The sequence below is a fragment of the Grammomys surdaster genome, unplaced genomic scaffold (assembly GCF_004785775.1).
Source record: "Grammomys surdaster isolate TR1022 unplaced genomic scaffold, NIH_TR_1.0 271, whole genome shotgun sequence".
In the NCBI taxonomy this organism is placed as follows: Eukaryota; Metazoa; Chordata; class Mammalia; order Rodentia; family Muridae; genus Grammomys; species Grammomys surdaster.
The window spans coordinates 11825868-11840641 of NW_021604712.1; the positions used below are offsets into that span (position 1 = coordinate 11825868).

The 14774-nt window shown below is 41.5% G+C and overlaps 1 protein-coding gene across 1 annotated transcript; it reads right to left on the minus strand.

Annotated features, from left to right (window-relative positions):
* Window positions 1–11219: 11219 nt before the first annotated feature.
* Window positions 11220–14525, minus strand: LOC114628746 (E3 ubiquitin-protein ligase RNF125-like). The gene is made up of 4 exons (XM_028776693.1): window positions 14405–14525; window positions 13211–13297; window positions 11838–12155; window positions 11220–11709 (listed from the first exon to the last, which is right to left on the minus strand). Exons 1-4 carry the CDS (start codon window positions 14523–14525, stop codon window positions 11327–11329), a joined length of 909 nt encoding a protein of 302 aa, XP_028632526.1. The 3' UTR covers window positions 11220–11326.
* Between the last annotated feature and the right edge of the window lie 249 nt (window positions 14526–14774).

The window sequence follows — 14774 nt, forward strand, 5'->3', positions numbered from 1 at the left end:
TTATTTTAATGAATTAAAAGTATATCTGAAGGCTCTAGAAAAAAAAGAAGCAAACATACCCAAGAGAACTAAATGGGAGGAAATAATCAAACTTGGGTATGAAATCAATCAGTTAGAAACAAAGAGATCAAGACAGACAAACCCTTAGACTAACCAAAAAACAGAAAGACCATACTCAAATTAAAAACTCAGAAATGACAAGGGAGACATAACAGTGGACACTGAGGAAATTCAACATTAGGTCTTACTTTAAACATTTTTACTCAATAAAATTAGAGACTCTAAATGAAATGGATGGTTTCAGACAGATACCAATTAGTAAAGCTAAATCAAGATTGCTGAATAGTCTTATAGTACTATATAAGAAATAGAAGAAATAAAAGAAATATAAATAGAAGAAATAGCAGTCATTGAAAGTCTCGCAACCAAAAAAAGCCCTGGGCCAGATGGTTTTAGTTCAGAATTCTAGACTTTCAAAGAAGAGACTTCCAAAGAAGAGCTAATGCCAATACTACTCAAACTATTCAATAAAGGTGAAATAAAAGGAAATAAAAGGAACATTTCCAAACTCATTCTTTGAGGCCACAGTCACCCTGATACTTAAACCACACAATAACTCAACAAAGAGAGTTTCAAGTTGATTTCCCTTATAAACACTGATGCAAAAATACTCAATAAAGTTCTTGCAAACTGAATCTAAGAACATATTGAAGACATCATCCACCATGATCAAGTAGCATTCCTAGGAACGCAGGGGTGGCTGAATATCCATCAATGTAATCCACCATATAAACAAACTGAAAGAAAAAAACACCCCACATAATCATATCACTAGATGTCAAAAAATTGTTTGACAAAATCCAACACCATTTCATGATAAAAAGTCTTGAAGAAGTCAGAGAGATACAAGGTACATAGCTAAACACAATAAAGACAGTATACAGCAAGCCAATAGCCAACATCAAATTCAATGGAGAAAAACGTAAAGCATTTCCACTAAAATCAGGGCTAAGACAAGGCTGCTATTCTCTGCCTATCTCTTCAATATAGTACTTGAAGTTCTAGCTAGAGCAATAAGACAACTAAAGGAGATCAAGGGGATATAGATTGGGAAAGGAAGAAGTCGAAGTATCACTATTTGTAGATGATACGATAGTGTAGCTGCCCGTTCCACCTCATGTTCGGGGGTCACCCTATATCTGCCTGAGCTGCTGCTTCAATCTGTAGGTCAGGGTCTAGCAAGAGAGAGAGTGCGAACAGAGGGACGAGAGACGTGAAGAATGGAGACGAGACAGAGTCTGGTCTATTCTCTCCTCAAGTCTCTCCTTCTCAAGTCTCGCCTTTATTGAAAGGAAATCATGGGTATATATAAGCACAAGCAGGGGAACGCAGCTGAAGACGCTTTACCACGTGCACCCTGCAGCTGGGGGCAATAAACAACAAAACAAGATATGTGAGAAAAACAAGATGTTTATCAGAGTGTGCTCAGCTGTTGTAGACTGTTGAAAACAAGTCTCTTGTCAGGGTATATGGCTCGAGATGGCTGCAAAGATGATAGCCGCTTTCTGCTCAGAGTCGGATCCCAGTACGATAGTATACATAAATGACCCTAAAAATTCTACCAAAGAATTTCTACAGTTGATAAACACCTTGAGCAAAGTGGCCAGATACAAAATTAACAACAACAACAACAAAAAAGTAAATCAGTAGTTCTGCTCTATATAAGCAATGAGACAGAAGTTAGGGAAACAGTACCCTTGGCAATAGACACAAATAATATAAAATGCTTTGGTGTAACTCTAACCAAGCAAGTGAAAGACCAGTCTGACAAGAACTTCAAGTGTCTGAAGAAAAAAATTGAGTAAGATATCAGAAGATGCAAAGATTTCCCATGCTCAAGGATCAGTAGGATTAACATAGTAAAAAATGGCCATCTTCCCAAAAGCAATGTACATTCAATACAATCCCCACCAAAATTCCAACACAATTCTTTACAAATCTGGAAGAAAAAACTTTCAACTTCATATGGAAAATAAAATTCCAGCATAGCTAAAACCATCCTGATAAAAGAACTTTTCGAGGTTTCACTATGTCTGATTTCAAGCTGCACTACAGACCAATATTAATAAAACTGCATGATATTGGAATAAGAACAGACATGTTGATCAATGGAATTGAATAGAAGACCCATGAAGCAAACACACACATCTACAGACACTTGATTTTTGATAGAAGAGATAATGGAAAAAAGAGAACAAATCAACAAATGGTGCTAATCTAACTGGATGTCTGCATATAGAAGAGTGTAAATAGGTTCATATTTATTTCCCTGCATAAAACTCAAGTCCAAATGGATCAAAGGCCTCAATGTAAAACCAGATCCACTAAATTTAATAGAACAGGAAATGGGGAATAAACTTATAAGTACAGGAGACAATTTCCTGAGCAGAACACCAATGACTCAGGCACTAAGATCAAGACTTAATAAATTGGACCTCATGAAACTGTAAAGCTTATGTAAGTCAAAGGACACTGTCATTAGGACAAAGTGACAGCCTACACATTGGGAAAAGATCTTCACTAAACTTACATCTGACAAAGGGCTTATGTCCAAAACATACTAAGAACTCAAGAAGTTAGACACTACCATTATTAATAACCCAATTAAAAATGGGATGTAGTGATAAAAGAGAATTCTCAACAGAGGAATCTTGAATGGCCTAGAAGCACCTAGGGAAATATTCATTATCTTTAGTCATCAAGGAAATGCAAATCAAATGACTCTGAGATTCCACCTTAAACCCATCAGAATGGCTAAGATTAAAAAACGTCAAAGGCTGTGAGGTTGTAGAGCAAGGGGAACACTCCTCTACTGTTGGTGGGAGTGCAGACTTGGACAACCACTCTAGAAAACAATTTGACAGTTTCTCAGAAGATTGGGAATAGTCCTACTTCAAGACCCAGCTTTACCACTCCTGGGCATAAACCCAAAAGATCCTCCACCATCTCACAAGGACACTTTCTCAACTATGCCCATAGCAGTTTTATTGTAATAGCTAGAAACTGGAAAAGCCTAACTGTCTCTCAACTGAAGAATGGATACAGAAAATGTGATTCATTTACACAATGGAATAGTACTTAGCCATTAAAAATAGGGACAAACGTAAATTTTGCAGGCAAATTAATGGAACTAGAAAATATCATGAGTGAGGTAACTCAGTCCCGAAAGGACATGCATGATATATACTCACTTATAAGTGGATATTAACTATAAAGTACAGGATAATCATGCTATAATCAAGAGACCCAAAGATGCCAAATAACAAGGAGAGCACAAGGGAAGATGGTTGAAGATCTTTCTCAAAATAGATATCAGAGGTCGATGGAAGAAGGGAACCGGATGGAAGAGGAGATGGGGAGGGGGTAAGGAGGAGATAAAATATAGAGAGAGCAGGGAAGAGCAAAGAGAGATCAGTGGTAGAGGGACAATCTCTAGGATATGCCATAGACCTGGGATGGGGGAGGTCCCAGGGGGGGTCTATGAAGGCTGAGACTCCTAACAATCTGGGGGATATGGATCCTGAAGTGGCCACTTCCTATAGCCAGGCAGGACTTGGAGTGGAGGGATAAAGATAGCACCCCATCCCCAAAAACTTTGATTCAAAATATGTCCTACCTAAAAGATGTGTGGGGATAAAGACAGAATAGAGACTGAGGGAATGGCCAACCAATGACTGCCCCAAATTGAGACCTATCCCATGGACAATAACTAACAGAGCATGGGCTGGGCTTAGGCCCCCTGCACACATGCAGGGTTGGATTCACACAGGTCCCTCATCAAATGGAGCAGGGGTTGTCCCTGAGCCTGTTGCCTGCCTGCCCGTGGATCCTGTGTACCACCTTGTCTGACCTCAGTGGGAGGATGCGCAACTTGATGTGCAGTGTGTCTGTGTGTGTATGTGTGTGTGTGTGTGTGTGTGTGTGTGTATTAGTGGGGGTGTGACACCCACAGGGGGACGTCACCTTCTCAAAAGAGAAGGGGAAGGTGGAATGGGGAAGGACTTGTGTGACAGGGTACTGGGAGGAGAGGAAGGGGTGATATTGGGTTGCAAAGTGAGCAAAACAAACACACAGAGTCATATCTGCTACCTAACGGAACAGTTACATGTGTATGTATAAAACTCCATGCTGTACATTAAAATAGGGGCTGCAGAGATGATTCACACTTAAGGACACTTGTTGCTTTCAGAGGACTGGAGCTCAGGTACCAATGACCAGTTAGGATGGCTCGCAACCACCCATAACTGAAGCACTAGAAGATTTTATGTCCTTTGGTGACCCCCTTTGGGGTCAGCACACACACATAGACACACATAGACACACAGATACATACACACATACAAATAATAAAATAAAAATTTAAAAATCTACTAAGATATGTTTGAAAACATATTTATAGTTACATTGTGCATAATAACCAACACTTCAAGCATTCCAAATATTCATTAATGGCAGTATAAACAAATATATTCTATTAAGATTGTAATGGAATTTAGTCTATATAATAAATATTACAATGCTATGAAAATAACTACAGTACTGTAGAGACTAACAGCGTATGTTTAATGCTATTTAAAGAAGCCAGGCACAGAGTATAGATTGTTACTTCATTTATGTAAAACCCAAAAACGAATGTAAAAGTCTATGTTGATAGCTTTTTAGGCAAGGAGTACTTTTGCAATGTGTGTTTAGCACAGGAGATGGGACCTGATGAAGCTCAACATGATTGTGTGTGTGCGTGTGCATGTGCATGCATGTGTGTATTTGAAAGAGAAACAGAGAAAACATAAAGTTGGGTAGTTGGGGAGGGTCTGAGAGGAGTTGTGGGAGAAGATAAAAGTGATCATAATGTATTCTATGAGAAGTTTTTTAATAGAAAAAGAGAAAAATTTATAAAAGGCAATAGGGACTTGGGATTAACAGTGGTTTATGAACCTCAACCGTTCACTGGTAGACATTGGTAGACATTTACCTTTCAATAGCAGTTCAGATCAGCACTGAGACATTTATAATTTTCGTTGTTATTTTAGTGGGATAGTTAAGAATCATTTTCTGGTTCTGCTTGATTTGGTGATTTAAAATATTTTAGTTTTTTTTTTCAAACAACCCCATAACCTCATTGAGCTCTTTAAGTTTACAAGAGTAATTTGAACCAATTGTAACCAATGAAACACATTTTTAAACAAGTAAAAATGTACATATATTGTCTCTCTTTTTCCATACAAATGAAATCAAGCATATTATGCTTCAGTTTTCTTTTTAATGTAGTCATGAGTATAACTAGTAGCTATAGTAATTCAAGAGTAATAATATCTCATATTGTAGAAGATTAAAGTATACCACAAGTTATTTGCTAATTCTTCTATGGAGAGGTCTACTATCTGTCATCATGACTCTTGGTTGGGCTGGATGACTTACATGCCCAGTAGAAGGAAACACAAGTCATCCCTCTAGACCAGCAGTTCTCAAGCATCCTAACACTATGGCACTTTACTTTAGTTTCTCCTGTTGTTATGACCCCATCCAGAAAATTATTTTCATTACTTCTTTATAACTGTAATTTTTGATACTGTTATGAATCATAATGTAAATATCTGTGTTTTCTGATGGTCTTAGGCCACCACCTGTAGAAGAGTCATTTGATGCAGTTCACAAAGGGGTCATGATGCATACCCCCTTTGTCTATAGTCATGTTCTCTGGCAACATTAGCAGAGAGGTCTGTGTGCAGAGATCCATGGAGAAAACTGTCCATGCAGGTGGCTGGCAAAGGTAGTGCTGGCTTAGAGCTGTGACAGAGAACCTTGAATCTTCCTCAGAAGAATTTCCTCATGTGGACTTCAAGTCAGAGCCCTTTGGTCCTCCTCTCCTCATGTAGTGTGGTTCCCAGAGAGCAAGGGAGAAGCTTGTAGAGTAGCAGATCTTAAATCACTTAAATTTTTGAGCAAACTACACTATGAATATTGTTTTAGTCCACCATGTAGGAGGCCAGTTATAGATCACACGAGTGACCAGAAGCATAGAATCAGATTCTGGAAATCTACTCGGTGCTTAACCATGGCATTACACATGTCAGGTTTTTGTGGGGGGGGAGGGGGAGGGTCTCCATCCCAAACTTTAATAAGCTTGCAGTAATCATCCTTTTCATCTTATGTTTAACTCCTAGCTTTTATGTGGTGCCAAAGGATCTGCTTGCTGCATTTTTGATCCTCATATTTCATGCTGATGGGTTTTCTTCATTATGTCCTATGGGACAGATACCACATTGGGAGTAGAATCAGCAGCAGACTCAACTTTTATCTCTGCACACATTAGGGAGAACCATGCAACCAGTTTCCAACATAATCAGCCACATGAGTCACGTTCCTTTAAAATTTAATCTTATGATGATTAACTCATGCAGTTAGTGCCTTTGCTACATTGGTCTCCTTTTATGTTCTAGAAAAAAACCAGTATGCACAATAAAGGCAGTGCTCTGGTGAAGACAATGATAGAACAAGATACTGGTGGACCTCTCCCAATCCCACCTTCTTCAGGAAGCACCTGCAGCAAGAAACTGCAAAACTGTTTCTTTTCTACGTTCTCACAGAGAAAAACAGTGTTTTGTCAAGTTTCTCACAACTTTTGTCATGATTTTCCAGACCAGGCTGGGGATGCTGTGTAGGTCCAGATTCTACACACCTTGCCAGCTGCTACTGTGTATCATAACCTATTTGCTGCTGCTGAGGCATTACAGTTCCATCTGAGCCACTTGGGGACAACCTGGAAATCACTCACGTGATTCTCATTATTCTGGCTTTTAAAATATCGATATCTAACTTGAAACTTCTCCTGGTATTGCACTTCAATAGAAGGATGTCATGAGGAAAGCTTCCATGTTCAAACTGGAAATAACTCCCCCAGTGAGGCAAGAAAACCAAGACACTTGATAGAGGCTGTCAGGATGGTGTGTACTTCAGAATATGGGTACCGTGAAAACAGAGTCTCATTTGAGCCATACGATCCTTAGTAAGTAGAGAAAAGAGACATCTCTCAGTGAGAATTCCTCCAGTTAAGACGACAGGCACGATGCAGCACATGTGTGATATTAGCATCCAGGAGAATGAGGAGGAGTACTGTGGGTTGGAGGCCAGCCTTGACTACACAGGAAGACTTTGGTTTAAAATAAAACAAAGAAACAGGAAAAATCCAATAAGCAAACAAGCAAAGGGACACTTACATATTCATAATAATGTATGAGAAGCATAGACACATTGGCAACTTTTTTCATTAACTACATAAATACATACTGTGATATGCATTACTTAGGGCTAAGACTCTCTATAGAAAAAATATACTCAAAGCAGTATAGATTAATCTATGTGGGACTGAAAAAATAAGCAAGGGAAAGCTGGAAAAAGAAAGCAGAGGAATTGGTAAAATAGAAAGCAGAAAGGCAGACTTCAGCCTTCACATGTTAGCAATTTCACTGAATGCAAATTGTTTAAATATACCAATTAGAAATATGGATATCTCCTCAGAGGTCTTCAAGAGTCTGACATACTCAGAGGCAGATGCTCACAACTAGCCATTGAACTGATCATGAGGTTCTCAATAGAGGAGTTAGAGTGAGGACTGAAGGAGCTGAAAGGGTTTGTGGCACCATGAGGAGAGCAACAATACCAACCAACCACAGCTCCCAGGGTCTAAACCACCAGCCTGGGAGCACTTAGGGAGGGATGCAGCGCTTCTGTTGAATATGTAAGAGTGGAGGGCCCTGCTGGGCATAGGTGGAAGAAGAGAACCTTGACCGCATAAAGGCTGGATGCCCCAGGGGGTGGGAATTTTGAGGGTGGGGAGGTGGGAGTGGGGGGGTAGATAGAGGTTACATCCACAGAGAAGAAGGAGGAGGGGTGAGGGGATTGGGGGTTCCTGGGTGGGTGGGGGATGGGGTAAGGTGACAACATAGGAAATGTAAATAAAACATCCAATAAAAAAAAAGGAAGACCAAAAAAAAAAAAAAAGAAATATATCAAACAAAAATTCAAGTACTATCTATATGAGTTGTTGGTCAGTGAGCTCTTGGAAGACCCCGAAACAATCTGGTTATTCCTTTTAGTTACTCAACAAACCTACTGATTAATATTACTGATTAAGATAACTTAACACACACACATGCACACGTGCACACGCACACGCACTCGCACATGCGCACCTAAGTACTTCAATACCAACTTGCCAGGCAAGATGTGCTCACTTTTGCAACCGTGGCACCACTGTTAGGGGGATAACAAATTGTTTAGATTTGAGACTTTATTCACAGGAAGAAACCTGTTCATGATGTTATAAACTAAGCTAAAAGGTGACTGGAGAAGTCATAGGCCCCAGAGGGAACTTACGACTGTTGCTTATTTAAACTGACATAGTGTCAAACTGCCTTCCAAATATTTGACTTTATACTCTTCAGTCTTAAGAAGAGAAGCCTCTCTTTTCTGTCAACTGAATGGCAGTGAGTAAAAACTCATGGCTTCTTGTGGTGCTGAGAATAAGCAAGAAGGGTGCTCAGACCTACACACAATATTTGTTACTCCTTTTGAGGTTCAGGAAAATTGAAGAAGAGGGGGTAGAGAGAATATGAGAATTGGGAATATGGGAGAAGGGCTGCTAACTGCCATCCTCTGGGTATTATGCAGCCATTGCAATACTGAACTTAGACTGAGAGTCTAAGACTGGCCCTGTCAACAAACTCTTATGGACAGGGGAGGGGCTTATGGGTCCCTATCACTTCCTTTGGCTGAAAGAGTCTAGGAGACTGGGAGCTTCAGTTGTATAGCCATTGATGAGTCCAGCACACTGCAATGGGTAGTTCCATGCTTACTCAAAGGTCCTTGATTAAATTCAGTAGGTCATAGAACCAAGCAAAAAGATATGCATGTAGGAATAGAAAGGAAAGGGGCTTGTAGAAAGGAGTGATAATAGGGGAAGGAGAAGAGAGAAATGCAGGCATTTTATAGATGAAAATGGAAAAAATACATTGTCTGTGATAGGACTTCATTGTGTAGTTCTGGCTAGCCTGAAACTCACTGTGTATCCTTGGTTGGCCTGAAATTCATTATGTAGACTGGGCTGACCTGGAACTCACGGTGGTTATCTGCTTCTGGTTCCTGAGTGCTGAGATTAAGGGTGTGCACCATAACAACCCACCTGAAAGAGAAAATATAATTAATTAAAAAACATTTAAGAACCCAAAGCAAAACAACAAAACAGCACAAAACACTCTACTATGTAGGCTAATTTAATGTCCAATAACATAAAACTTAAGCCACAGTTTTAAAACAGCAAAATTATGAATACACAATGAACTGAATAACACATCACACATAAAAATTATTTTGATGGCCATTTCTGCTTCCATAAAGATGAAGAGTACTTTTCTTGGTTCCCCCACCTGGTACACATAAGACACCTTGAACACTGCACTGAAATAAAATATGAAAACTGTGGCAGTTATGAAAACAGCAGGCAGGCTAAGGAACTTGTGTCCTGAGGAAGGAGCTTGCGACAGTTCCTGAGGTTTTCTTTTCACTTTGCACCCTACAGTGAGTGCCAGGAAGCCAGCACCCCCAAAATATCAACAAGACAGCACACACTGGAGGTCAGTTTTCTGCAATCAGAAAAGCAGAGAGTATTTTTTGAGCAAATTGCACTGTTGTGGTTAATATTATTTTGGGGGTTTGCTGCACCCCCTTGTTGCCTTTAAATATCTATTAAGGGTTTCTACCCCAGTTCAGAGAACTTAGTTCCGAAGTAAAAGACGCTGAGATCTTTAGATTTATAATAAGCTTTAGGGCATTCGAGCTGGGTAGATATCTATGCTATTTTATGTCTCCCTGTCAAAGTCCCTGCGATATCACTTGCCGCGTTTCCGTTGGGCTGCTCCTGCTCCATCAGGCCAGCACTCATGGCCATGTGCCTACGATCCATGCTACCCCATGGTGGTGACCTCTTCCTCTCTTTCATTCACCTTATGGTCCCTGCCTGACCTGAAGCTCCAGGAACCTTTGCTCCAGCCCCTCTCTTCTTCCCATCTCAGGCTTAATTATTTATTTATTGCTTTATTAAACAATAAGGGATAACTTGGGGGTGGTTACCTAGTGTTTGATGTATGTGAAGATCTCCTCATCGGGGCATCTAGTTCTTGGGGGCCAGTATTTAGCATTCGAATACATAGTAGCACCAGACCAACCCCCCACACTGCATAAATACTCCACCTATGAGTGCCAGAGACAACCAGCTAGGAGATTTCCAGCCTTGCCAAATTGTAACATGACAACTCAGCTGATTTTCACACATGTGGGTAGCAGACAATGCCTCATGGGAAAAATAATCTTTACGAATGATCAGTGCTAATTAAGCTCTATCTACTGTCAGCTAGTGGAGGCCTCATGAGGATCGGTAAAGAGGTGTCTTGCTTTTCCTTTTCTCTAACGTGATGGTGTTAGAAGATGCAGTGTGAGAGTAGCCCATCTCACTGGGTGTCAGCAGGGAACAGTAGGAATCCAGCCTCGCTTCCCACTGAATAGGACTGAGGCTGAGCCCATCCATAGGAGCTACAGAAGGCCAGATAACATGAAAAAAAAAAGATTCAGTTTGGTATATGTAGTATCTCAAATTTTAATTCAAAACCACGTATCAAACCAAGAATGAGGAAACTTCAACCTGAATGTAAAAGCAGTCAAATAGGCACCTGTCTTCTTTGTGCTGCTATAATAAAGTACCTCAAACATTAATTTATAAACAGCAAGAGTTTATTTTCTGTTTTTTTTTTTCTCATAAGATTATTCATGATCTTTATTGGAGATTAGAGCATGAAAATTTGAATAAATTTCAGATTTCCTTTAATGTCCATATTTTGTTCCTTTCTCCGTTTCCTTACATAAAACAGAGATCGGCTTTCTCGTTTAACCATAATTGGGAATATGTAGCATTATACACAGCATTACTAATGTACACACGAAGCTCCTCCTTCACATAGCCAGCCTGTGTTGTATCTCTTCCATCTGGTAATGGCTGATGGAGGCTGTTTCTTGTGGTTAAATGTCTAATAAACTCAAGAATGTAAAGGCAGATCTAAACCAGAATGAAAACAGTTTTTGAATATAATGTAACAAAGACAAGTGTATAACACTGTAGTACATGTTTCTCCATCAAACATTGACAGTTTTCTTCCAGTCCTTCAAGCAGCATCTTAAATGGTACAAGTGAATGGTCCCATTCCTATTCATAAAATTATGTGGTGTTTGACTGATTCACATATTCAAGAAGTGAGCGGTCTAACACTCTGTGAATAATGGCTTCCTCAATTATACGAATATCTATAAAATCATCTAAAGAGAAAGTGTGATTGACTTGCAAATGTCTAATCAAACTGCCATTGGAGGTACTTGGGCTTTCATTAGGTCGTGAACGGCAAATCGGACAGAACACAGGCCTCCGTTCGGATCTATGATGGATAATACAATGATCCAGCAAGCAGTCTTCATCCAGTTCCCTCTCACAAAATGGACATGCACATCTTGCTGTGGTTTCGCCGAGTTCTTGCAGTGGGCCATATTTATCGATGTACTTCTCACATGTCCTTATGTGCGCCCGCATGTCACTGAGGCAAACAAATACTAAAGGTGCTGATGCAGTGGGGCATGTATGCAATCCTGACACTTCCAAGGTAGAGGCAGGAGACAGCAAGTTCAAGTCCACACTGGACTGGAGAATGAGACCCTGTCCCCAAAGTGGGGGAGCAGAGTTCCACACTCGGTACAGTTCTGGTATTCTGACTTCATCCTCTTGGCTATGTCAGTTGCAGGCACTCCCTCTGAAGGAAGGTATGCTCGGCAGTATGGGCATGTCCATTTATTATTGTTCTTTATACTGGTCGCAATGCAAGATCGGCAGAACACGTGGCCACAGCGAGTCCGGAACGGCTGGTGTAGCACCTCCAGGCACACGGAGCAGTCGAAGGAGGTGATGGGGAGCTCCGGGTGCCCGCTGCGCTCCGGAGTCCCTATTTTCTCAGTTTTGGAGCAGAGAAATTCGAGGTCATTGTTCTGTGGTTCAGAGTCTGTGAGGGTTTTCTTTCTGGTTCCATCTCACTGCACCCTCACACGGCATAAGGGGCTAACAGTGTGTCAGCACAGGTGAAAGGCAGAGAGGCAAAGAAGGATCTATCTGGATATCTCCAGCCCTTTTGTAAGGTACTGATCCAATCCCAGGGGGGCTTAATCACTCACACAGACACCACTTGTGAATACTGTTTCAATTGGAACTAAACTAGCAGGAATTTTGGACAGACACAAACAGCAAACCTCAGCAATGTCAAGACAAAGGTGATTCCGATGTTGGGGCTCCCTCTGTAGTTGGGTCACACCATGCTCACCACCCTGGACAGCCACCGAGGGCAGTCTGGCAAGCCTGGGACTCTCATGCAGCTGAGGCTGCAAATGGTAGAGCTACAGGTCCCCTGGCACAACAGGGGCTGCTGGATGACCTCATTCATGGCTCCCTGCATTTACCAAGCTCTAGGTTTTTTTTTTTTTCTTCTCTCCTTACAAGTATACAGATGCTTTGTAGGCAGCTTATGCCTTAGGGGGAAATCAACACCCACACCTGCATAGGAACTGGCATGTTGTTGAATTTTCTACCAGGGAGAGATGTAAGAAAGTCATTGAAAGCTGCCAAACACACTGTCTGATGCTGGCACTATGATTTTTATTTGGGCTAAATCCTAGAAATTTCATCCATGGCAGGCATGCAATTAGATATCTTACTCTTTGGCGTCACCTAATGGCTGAAGGTTTAAAAAGCAAGTCCAAACATAAAGTTTGTTCTCTGGTTTCCGAGTTTCTAGAAGGTTGTTGAGCCTAATGGTTCTTCTCTGGATTTGCTTTGTAGCTGCTTTTGCTGCCAGACATTCAAAATGGCACACCCTCATAGAAATTGTCAGCAAACAGCTAGCCAACTCTCCCTTTGGCTCTTTGGCCCAGTAATCCAGGAAACTATGGCATAAAAGATGTCAAACAGCACTATGATTTGTTGTAGTAAAAATGACTCAAAGATTCCCCTCAACTGATGAGGAGTCTGGTTGTATGGCTTAGACCTGCAGGAGAAACCAATAACCTTGAGCCTCAGAGGCTTGGTCAAAGCTCTGTTCTATCTCCATGGGGATCTGAGGCTGAGGAACCACTGCCATGACAGCATAGCTAGCTGTTGGACACAAGAGATAAGAGCATTTTCAGGGCATTTTCTACTCTTGCCTGATTGTTCAACATGAACTTTGTGTGCTGTAGTGTTTGTACTCCTGCTGAGTGCACAGCATGGCACTTGCTGCTGTGTGCCCACATGCCTGTATATGGCCTTATGTTCTCGCCTTGTGACCTACGTTGTTGCATGCTTGCTATTGCTTGTTCAGTATCCTGTAGCCAACATCTGTGTCCAGTTTGTGGTACTCTCATGTGCCTCCATTTTGTGATATCTACGTCTGAGGCCTATTGTGTTCCCAACTGTTACTCATCTCTGTGTGCATTGGCATCCAAAGCCCAGTTTCCTTTGTCATCTGCCAAACCCATATGCAAATGTTCACTCTGGTACTGTCCTGTTGCCTTGTGCCTGTTGTAGGTGTCCCTCAAGGTGTGCCAAGTGTAAGTTACTTGGATTTACATGCCCAGAGTGCATTGTGTGTGAGCCTGCCTCAGCTTGATGAGCAGTGTTGTGTGCTTGATAACTGTCATAGTTTGTGCTCGGTTGCTATGATAAACATCATTGCCAAAAACAACTCAGAGAGGAAAAGGTTTATTGCACCTTGATCCATTGTCAAGAGAAGTCAAAGTTTTGGATCCCAGGCAGGATCCTGAATGCAGGAACTGAAGCAGAGACCAGGGAGAAACACTCACTGGCTTGCTCACCCTATCTTGCTTAGCTATCCTTCTTATACAGCCTAATTCCACTTGGCCAGTGTGTGCACCCTGTGTGTGTGCAACAGTGTGTGTGTGTGTGTGTGTGTGTGTATGTGTGTGTATGTGTGCGCGCGCCATGCCCTAAGCTGTATACCTTGTGGTGTTTGCAGGCTGTTTCCTGAGAAGTTTAGTCTCTATCTGTATGCCAGTGGTGAATGCCTTCAGTTCTGACTGGGCAGCATTTAAGGCCACATCTGGTCTTTGGCCAACCCTCTCCCTCCCCTTTCCCCCACAGTGAGCTCAGAAGCCTGTGGATATGTGTCTGGTATCCGTTTTTCATGCTTAGCCTTTTCAAACAAGTACTTTCCCACTCCTTATACAGCCTATTAACTTAAAGTGAGGCATGCTGAGACGGTACATAGGTCTGTCTTCACGGCTCTAGTCTTAGAACCACCCGTTAACCTTGTTGCCAGCGCAGGCCTTGTCTCCAGGGCCTTGGGGGAGACCTTGGTAGAGCAGGCTTCCCTTCCTCCTGCCATGCTCTCCTCTAAGGAGACTCAGTTTTCCCTCATAGGTCTCACACTGCTCTGTGAAATCACCCTCCTCCCAACTGGAGGACAAATTCCTCTTCCACTCAACCCCCCGTCCCATCTCATCCTCAGCTCCTGTCCTTCTCTGACTGGGTTTCCCTTGTACAAGGGTTCAGATATGTTCTAAGGACCAAGGAACATTTGTTCTGGCAAAAGTCTGACATCTATATAAAACGAATATGGAAAGCATAAGTGAAA

Coding starts and splice junctions, on each gene's coding strand:
- LOC114628746 (XM_028776693.1), bottom strand. CDS start 14,525: ATGGCAGGAGGAAGGGAAGCCTGCTCTACCAAGGTCTCCCCCAAGGCC. Junction 13,298..14,404: donor AGCCGTGAAGACAGACCTAT/GTACCGTCTCAG, acceptor TGTGTCCAACAG/CTAGCTATGCTGTCATGGCA. Junction 12,156..13,210: donor CCAAGCCTCTGAGGCTCAAG/GTTATTGGTTTC, acceptor AAACCCTCACAG/ACTCTGAACCACAGAACAAT.